At 42.8% G+C, this 8944-nt stretch overlaps 1 protein-coding gene across 6 annotated transcripts in view; it reads left to right on the forward strand.

The window, feature by feature from the left end:
- Positions 1-8944, forward strand: part of ACACB (acetyl-CoA carboxylase beta) — a 122294-nt gene that overhangs the window by 96685 nt on the left and 16665 nt on the right. For all 6 annotated transcript variants that reach the window (XM_081801997.1, XM_081801996.1, XM_081801998.1 and 3 more), the window contains 4 exons: positions 4349-4471; positions 4576-4845; positions 6025-6122; positions 7163-7283. In XM_081801997.1, the coding sequence (XP_081658123.1) occupies positions 4349-4471; positions 4576-4845; positions 6025-6122; positions 7163-7283 (612 nt within the window). The remainder of the gene's footprint in view (positions 1-4348; positions 4472-4575; positions 4846-6024; positions 6123-7162; positions 7284-8944) is intronic.

The raw sequence follows: 8944 nt of genomic DNA on the forward strand, positions 1-8944 counted from the left end.
CAAGTCCCGCATCGGGCTCCCTGCTCCGCGGGGAGCCTGCTTCTCCCTCTGCCTCTGTCTCTCTCTCTGTCTCTCATGAATAAATAAATAAAATCTTTAAAAAAAAAAAAAAAACTGACTCAGGAAGAAATAGAAAATGTAAATAGATTATTAGCATTAATGAAATTGAATACTAGTTCAAAAAGTCTATCCACTACAATTGGGTGCAGATGGCTTTACAATTTCTATCTAGCCCTCAAAGAGCAGATAATTCCCTTTGTGTACAAATTGTTTTTTTTTTTTATTTATTTATTTGACAGAGAGAGACACAGCAAGAGAGGGAACACAAGCAGGGGGAGTGGGAGAGGGAGAGGGAGAAGCAGGCCACCCACCGAGCAAGGAACCCGATGTGGGTCTCGATCCCAGGACCCTGGGACCATGACCTGAGCCAAAGGCAGACGCTTAACAACCGAGCCACCCAGGTGCCCCACAAATTGTTTAGAGAGTAGAAAAAAAAAACAAAGGGACACTTCTTCACTTGTTTTGTCAGGTTATTATTACCCTAATATGAATCCCATGTTAGAACATTAGGAGAAGGAAAATTGGTTGTCTCATTTATGAATATGGACACAAAAATCATAAATAAAATATTAGTAAATGAAATCCAGTAATGATTTTCCTTAAATTGGACTAAATGGGTTTTATCCTGTAACTGCTTATATGATTTGATATTAGGAAGTCTATTAATGTAACTTACCATACTAATAGATTAAGAAAAAATTTAAATTTTTCAATAGATGCAAAAAAACTAATTGAGAAGATAATATCTGTTAATAGTAAAAACTTTTTTTTTTTTTAAAGATTTTATTTATTTGACAGAGAGAGAGACAGCTAGAGTAGGAACACAAGCAGCGGGAGTGGGAGAGGGAGAGCAGGCCTCCCGCCGAGGAGGGAGCCCGATGCGGGACTCGATCCCAGGACCCCGGGATCACGACCCGAGCCGAAGGCAGACGCCCAACGACTGAGCCACCCAGGCGCCCCAGTAGTAAAAACTTTTAATAAACTAAGAATAGAAGGGAATTCATCTTGATAAAAGATGTTAATCTAAAACTAATAGCACCTAATGGTGAAATGTCAGAAAGACAGATACAGGATAGATATATCCATTATTACCATATGTATTCAACATTTTTTTTATTGGCGTTTCTGGCCAATGCAATAAGACAAGAAAAATAAATAAAAGGCGTAAAGACTGAAATGCAAAAGAAAACAAAATGGTGTTTTTGCAGATGATATAAATGTCTATATAAGAAATGCAAGAATCTATAGCACCAATGAAATAATACAGAAAGATTGCTAGATAATAAGACGAGTATACAAAACTGCATTCTCATAGATCAGCAGAAATTGTAAAATGTAGTTGGAAAAAAATAGTGTTTACAACATTAAGATCAACTATAAGGTTACTTGTGAATAAATCAAAAAACATACAAAACCTTTATGGAGGAAATTTTTAAATTTTCTTGAAACACTGTAAGCCTAAATAAGTAGAGGGGTATATCATGCTCATGAAGGATGGGAAGATTCAATATTGTAAAGCTATTAGTTCTGCCCAAATCAATACATTCAGTATAATTCCAGAGTTTTTTGGTGAAACTTAAAAATTCATATGGAGAAGCAAAAGCTTGTGAACAGCAAAAATAATATTGAAAAAGAACAAAGTCAAGAGGACTCGTCTTAGCCAGTGTTATTACTTGTTTTAAAGTAGCAGTACTTACTACAGTGTATTGTTGTAATAGAGCTAGATGAGCAGACCAGTAGAACAACACAGAGCCTGGCGCCTGGGTGGCTCAGTCGGTTAAGTGTGCGCCTTCTGCTCAGGGTATGATCCCAGGGTCCTGGGATCGAATCCTGCATCGGGCCCTCTGCTCAGCAGGGAGTCAGCTTCTCCCTCTCCCTCTACCCCTCCCCCGCTCGTGCTCTCTCTCTCTCTCTGAAATAAATAAATAAAATCTAAAAAAAAAAAAAAAGAACAGCACAGAGCCTAAAATCAGACCCACTCATAAACAGAGCCTTGACAGAATGCAGAGGTGGGATTATGAATCAAGGCATTAAACTTCACTAAAAGGTACAGTAGTCCCCTATTATCCATGGCTTTGCTTTCCATAGTTTCATTACCTGTGGTCAGCTGTGATCTGGAAGCAGATGATCCTCCTTCTGATGTATGCTCAGAAGTTCAGTGTTAGCCTAACACTACGTCACAATGCCTACATCATGCCCCTCACTTTATCTCATCACGTAGGCATTTGATCATCTCACATCATCGTAAGAAGGGTGAGTTTAGTACAGTAAGACATTTTGAGAGAGACCATGTTCACATGGTTTTTTACAGTTTTTATATAGCTTTACAGTTTTTATATAGTTTTATAGTTTTTTATATAGTTTTATCATAGTATATTGTTATAATTGTTCTTTTATTATTATTATTTTACTAGGCCTAATTTATAAATTAAACTTTATCATAGGTATGTATGTATCAAAAAAAACATAGTATGTATAGGGTTCAGTACTGTCAGAGTTTCAGGCATCCATGGGCTGTCTTGGAGCATTTCCCCCATGGGTAAGGGAGGACTTAATTGGAAAAAGTAAGTTTTGATTTCTACCTTATCTAGTTTACAGAAATAAATTTCAAGAGGATTAAAGTCACTTGGAGTTAGTTGAAAGCTTCAACTGTACAGGAAATGACCCATAAACTTGACTATATTAACATTTTGAAGTTCTTTATGCAAAAAATGAAAGATGAGCCCCAGATGGGGAGAATAGTTTCAATGCCTGTTACCAGCAAGGGATTACAACTAGATTATCTAAAGAGCACTAATAAATCAATTAGAAAAAAACAAAGCTATAAAAAATATGGGCAGGAGTTATAAACAGGAAGAAATTGGCAAAAAAGAAACTCACATGGTCAATAAACATATTCAAAGGCTCTCACCTTACTGATAATCAGTGAAGTACAGCTTAAAACCACAGTATAATTTCGTACCCAGCAGATGGATAAACATGAAAATACTTGACAAAACTAAGTATTGGCAAGCATATGGAGAAAAGGAGTTCTTATACTTTCCTCCTGGGACTGTAAAGGATTTTGAAAAATGAGAGAGCAATTTGATAATATTGAGTAAACTTGAAGCTTCACAAACCCTGTGATCCAGCGATTCCAGTCCTAGGTATTCACCTGATGAGACTCTCATCCATGTTTATAAGAAGAGACCACCAGAATCTCATTACAGGGGCGCCTGGGTGGCTCAGTTGATTAAATGTCTGACTTCAGCTCGGGTCACGAACTCAGGGTCCTGGGATTGAGCCCCACGTCAGGCTCCACACTAAGCAAGGAATCTGCTTGTCCCTCTTCCCCCACTCGTGCTCTCTCTTTCTCTCTCAAATAAATAAATAAAATCTTTAAAAAAAAAAAAAAGAATGCTTATTACAGCCTTGTCGTTAATACTGTAGGATTGGAAGCAGCCTAAATGTTCCTTAAAAAGGGTTATGAATAGGTAAGTTGTGATCTACTCACACCATGGAAACTGAATAGCAGAGAAAATGAATGAACTAGAGTTAAATTTCTCAATATGGATAAATCTCTCAAACATATGGGGGAGCCAGAGGGGTCAGATGCAGAAGGGTGCGTCCATCGCAAGACCATTTATTTAAAGTTTAAGTCCTGCGGGGGCGCCTGGCTGGCTCAGTTGGAAGAACATGGCACTCTTGGCTTGCGGTACGTGGGTACCCACATGGGGTGTAGAGATTGCTTAAAAATAAAATCTAAAAAAAAATAAGTTTAATCATGTCTCTACATCCCACGTGGGGCTCGAACGCACAACCCCGTGACCAAGAGTCGCATGTTCTTCCAACTGAGCCAGCCAGGCGCCCCCACGTGTTTAAAATGTATGCCTATATAAATGAAAGGCATAAAAACATACACAGGACTAGTAGACACTAAATTCAAGACAATGGTTATCTGGGGTTGGGGAGGGGGATACACCAGGGGCTTCAACTGCATTTTTCTTATTCCTTTAAAAAAAACTGGGGGCACCTGAGTGGCTCAGTCGTTAAGTGCCTGCCTTCGGCTCAGGTCATGATCCCAGAGTCCTGGGATCGAGCCCCGCATCGGGCTCCCTGCTCAGCGGGCAGCCTGCTTCTCTCAATCCCAGGACCCTGGGATCATGACCCGAGCCGAAGGCAGACGCTTAACCGACTGAGCCACCCCCAGGAGCCCCATCAATAGTTCATAATTTAAAGAGAGAAAGAACTAGAAAATGTGCCTCCCTAATGAGGACTTCAGGTTTTCTCTTTCTTTCCCCATCCCCAGGCTCTCTTTAAACTGTGGGGCACCCCGGACAAGTACCCCAAAGACATCCTGACATACACTGAACTCGTGCTGGACCCTCAGGGCCAGCTAGTAGAGATGAACCGCCTTCCTGGAGGAAATGAGGTAAGAACTCAACGGAACCCGGCCCCTGGCTAGAATCGCCCTTTCAAAAAACATCCCCCTGAAGCAACAAACCGTTTTTCCTTGTGCGTTTCTCTCCTCGGCAGGTGGGCATGGTGGCCTTCAAAATGAGGTTCAAGACCCCAGAGTATCCAGAAGGGCGGAACGTGATCGTCATCGGCAATGACATCACGTTCCGCATTGGATCCTTTGGCATGGGAGAAGACTTCCTGTACCTGCGGGCGTCGGAGATGGCCCGGGCAGAGGGTATCCCCAAAATCTATCTCGCAGCCAACAGTGGGGCCTGTATTGGCCTTGCAGAGGAGGTCAAGCACATCTTCCAGGTGGCTTGGGTGGACCCAGAAGACCCCCACAAAGTACGTCCCCAAACCAGCATGGTGGTGTGATGCCCCCCAGTGGGGGTGATAGCGCCTACAAGTGGGGGGCAGGGCGGAAAGAATCTTCGTGCCCTTTGTGTATAAAGCACAGATACACACGAACAGCACATAAAAGGCATACAGTAGACTGGTCTTAAAATTTCACTGGGAGGGAGTGGTGGTTAGGAAAAAAAGTGTCTGGAAAGGTGCCTGAGGGGAATAATAATGAAGAGAAGTTTGTACACACTGAGCTCATATATCCAGAGTGTCCCCTGAATGCGGCGTACACTGAGGAGGCAAAGGTGAATAAGACACAGTTTCTGGCCTCAGAGAATTCTCCGAAATCATCCAGGAGGTGTAGAGACACTAGCCACAATAAAACACATGAAGAACGAGAGAAAAGGTCATATTTTATGATGTGGAAAGGCAGGGGACAGAGATTTTCTGCAGTTAGAGCATGCAGTCTCTAGGTAGTGATATTGCCCCCGCCAAAGAGGGCAAGAATTATTCTTTTTTTTTTTAATTTTGAGGTTTTTCTTTTTATCTTATTTTATTTTATTTATTTATTTGAGAAAGAGAGAGAGCACATGAGAGGGGAGAGGGTCAGAGGGAGAAGCAGGCTCCCCGCCGAGCCGGGAGCCCGATGCGGGGCTCAGTCCCGGGACTCCAGGATCATGACCTGAGCTGAAGGCAGCCGCCCAACCAACTGAGCCACCCAGGCGCCCAAGAATTATTCTTTTCATGTAAAAAGCATATATACATATGTACACACACATGCATATACACACACGTGTATACGTAATGCATACATACACATAGTACATAAACTATAGAATACAGTTTCGTGGAGGGAGCTGGCGAAAGGGAAACAAGTCAGAACAGACCCCTTAGGGGAGCAGGGATGGAAAGGTGATTGAGGAACTGATTCGGAGCAGGAAAAACGGGAGATCGTGTGTAAGGATGAGTGGAAGGCTCTTGGCACCGATCAGACCTTCAGTTTGTAGCTGTTACTGATACGGAATTAACGTCCGACATGTTAACTGTGCTGTTAACACATTGTTAACTCGTCATTAACATCCGCCCCTACAGGGTTAACATTTTTTTTCAAAAACAGCGCTGTCTAGTGCAGGGGACTGGATTCATAGCTTCACTGGTGTCTTTTTTTTTTTTTTTTTTAAGGGATTTAAATACTTGTACCTAACGCCCCAAGACTACACCACAATCAGCTCCCTGAACTCTGTCCATTGTAAACACATCGAGGAAGACGGAGAATCCAGGTAAGTAATTTATCATGTAGCTCCTTCGTTTTGCCTCGGGTCGATTTCAGCTACTAATGGGCAGTCCCTCCCTTTGCCTCCGGGCTTGTGGGTGATGTTTTCAAATGGGGTGGTGGTATTTGTACAGTGGGACCCCTGAGCCTTCTGGACATTGATGACTAAGACAGCTGGGGCTTTCTTCAGGGTGAGCCCATCCTTGCCATCCCAAAGTGAGTCGTGGCTTTCACAAAAATAGTACCTCACACAGGAAGAATTAGATTGGATTGCCATGGTGTCCCTGGAGCTGCAAGCTCAGATTTAGGACCAAATTAGCCTAGCTGATGCAGCAGCGATTTGGCAAGCTGGGAAAGTGTAGGCAGGGCAGGGGTCTGCTCCGTGAGGAAGTCTAAGGCTACCAGCTCTCTTTTCTAGGGGATGCTGTGGGTTTGTTTTTTTTTTTTTTTTAAATGAAGTTGACAAAATCAGAAATTACCAGGCTAGGTTTTCTGGAACATTAGTTGGTGATACGTTGTGGGCGGTGGTGGAGAACCATTTCCATAGTCAAGTAAGTTGAGAAACCCTGGGTTTAAATAGGATCTAACAAGAGTCTTTACTGCAGACCTTGTCAGAACCTTCACTGCTGCGGTGCCTTGTGAATCTCTAACAGGGGTTAGGCCGTACAGTGTCTCACACTCCTGTGGCCATAGAATCTTGAGTGATTGATTGTGAATTTCCCCATCTCTCTGTAGACCAAACTCTATTCTAGATTGTTTATGGAGGCATGTAGGGTGGGGGTGACATTTCATTAGGACAGCCTCCAAATAAGCTGACATCTTCGGTGGGAAGGGTGATAATTATGGATGCTGCACTTGACCTTCTAGAAACTTCAGGGTCAATTGTGAGGGTCTTAGACCCCTGCTTTCATTTCACCTCTGGCTGCTTTACCACCTTCTATTCCCTCACCTTGCTTGTCCCTCCTGCCCTGGGTCCTGGGGAAGCGCGTCAGCTTTGAATTTTTCTGGGCTAGAGCTCGGTCTTGAACCCGTGTTTGGTTCCTGAAGGTATGTCATCACGGATATCATCGGGAAGGACAGTGGTGTGGGCGTAGAGAATCTCAGGGGCTCCGGCATGATTGCGGGGGAGTCCTCCCTGGCTTACGAAGAGATTGTCACCATCAGCTTGGTGAGTCTCCTATTTTATTTCCTTTTCAACTTTCTCTCATGGAATCTTTAAAGTGGTCACAGAAGGAAGGAGCCCCATGTGCTCATCATGCAGCTCCGGTGATTATCAACATGTAGCCATTCCTGCGTCCTTGGTCCCTCGGCTCTCCTGTTTGGGGATAATTTTTTTTTTAAGATTTATTTATTTATTTTAGAGGGAGGAAGAGAAAGAGAGAGCGCAGGGGGGCAGGGGCGGAGGGAGAAGGAGAGAGAAACTCAAGTGGACTCCGTGCTGAGCGCCAACGCTGACATGAGGCTCAATCTCATGACCGAGATCACGACGTGAGCTGAAACCAAGAGTCGGACACTTAACTGACTACGCCACCCAGGTGCCCCTCTTTGTGGATATTTTAAAGCAAGTCCCCTGTCCTGTCTTACCATCTGTGGATGCCGCAGTGTGGATCTTTACTAGATAAAGACCCCCACACACATCGCTTTTTTTACAGAATCATAGTACTATTATTACACCTATCAACATCAGTGGCAATTCTTTAATATCCTTGAAACCTGCTTCACAGTTATATTTAACAATTATTGGAAAATGTATCTTTTTTTTTTAAAGATTTTATTTATTTATTCATAAGAGACAGAGAGAGAGAGAGGCAGGCTCCCCGCCGAGCAGGGAGCCCGAAGCGGGACTCGATCCCAGGACCCCGGGATCATGACCTGAGCCAAAGGCAGATGCTTAACCATCTGAGCCACCCAGGCACCTGGAAAATGTATCTTTTTATAGTTGATGTGTTTGAATCATGGTCCTATCTCCTCTTACTTAAAAGATACTGAATATTTACACTAATACCAATGCAGCAGAAAAAGAAATCAAGGAATGGATCCTATTCGCAATTGCACCAAAGACAATAAGATACCTAGGAATGAACCTAAGTAAAGAGGTAAAAAGATCTGTGCTCTGAAAACTATACAACACTTAGGAAAGAAATTGAAGAGGACACAAAGAAATGGAAAAGCATTCCATGCTCATGGATTAAAAGTACGAACATTGTTAAAATGTCTATACTACTCAAAGCAATCTACACATTTAATGCAATCCCTATCAAAATACTACCAGCATTTTTCACAGAGTTAGAACAAACAGTCCTAAAATCTGTAAAGACCCTGAATTGCAAAAGCAATCCTGAAAAAGAAAAACAAAACTGGAGGCATCACGATTCCAGATTTCAAGCTCTTATTACAAAGCTGTAGTCATCTGGACAGTCTGGTACTGGCAGAAAAACGGACACAGAGATCAATGGAACAGAATAAAGAACCCAGAAATGGGCCCGCAACTTGTCAACAAATCTTTGACAAAGCGGGAAAGAATATCCGATGGAAAAAAGACAGTCTCTTGAACAAATCGTACTGGGAAAACTAGACAGCCACATGCAAAAGAATGAAACTGGACCACTTTCTCACACCATACACAAAAATAAATTCAAGGGGCGCCTGGGTGGCTCAGTTGGTTAAGCGACTGCCTTCAGCTCAGATCATGATCCTGGAGTCCCAGGATCGAGTCCCGCATCGGGCTCCCTGCTCAGCAGGGAGTCTGCTTCTCCCTCTGATCCTCTTCCCTCTCATGCTCTCTGTCTCTCATTCTTTCTCTCTCAAATAAATAAATAAAATCTTTAA

Source organism: Leptonychotes weddellii, chromosome 13 (genome assembly GCF_054177405.1).
Source record: "Leptonychotes weddellii isolate Sample4059 chromosome 13, ASM5417740v2, whole genome shotgun sequence".
Taxonomy (NCBI): domain Eukaryota; kingdom Metazoa; phylum Chordata; class Mammalia; order Carnivora; family Phocidae; genus Leptonychotes; species Leptonychotes weddellii.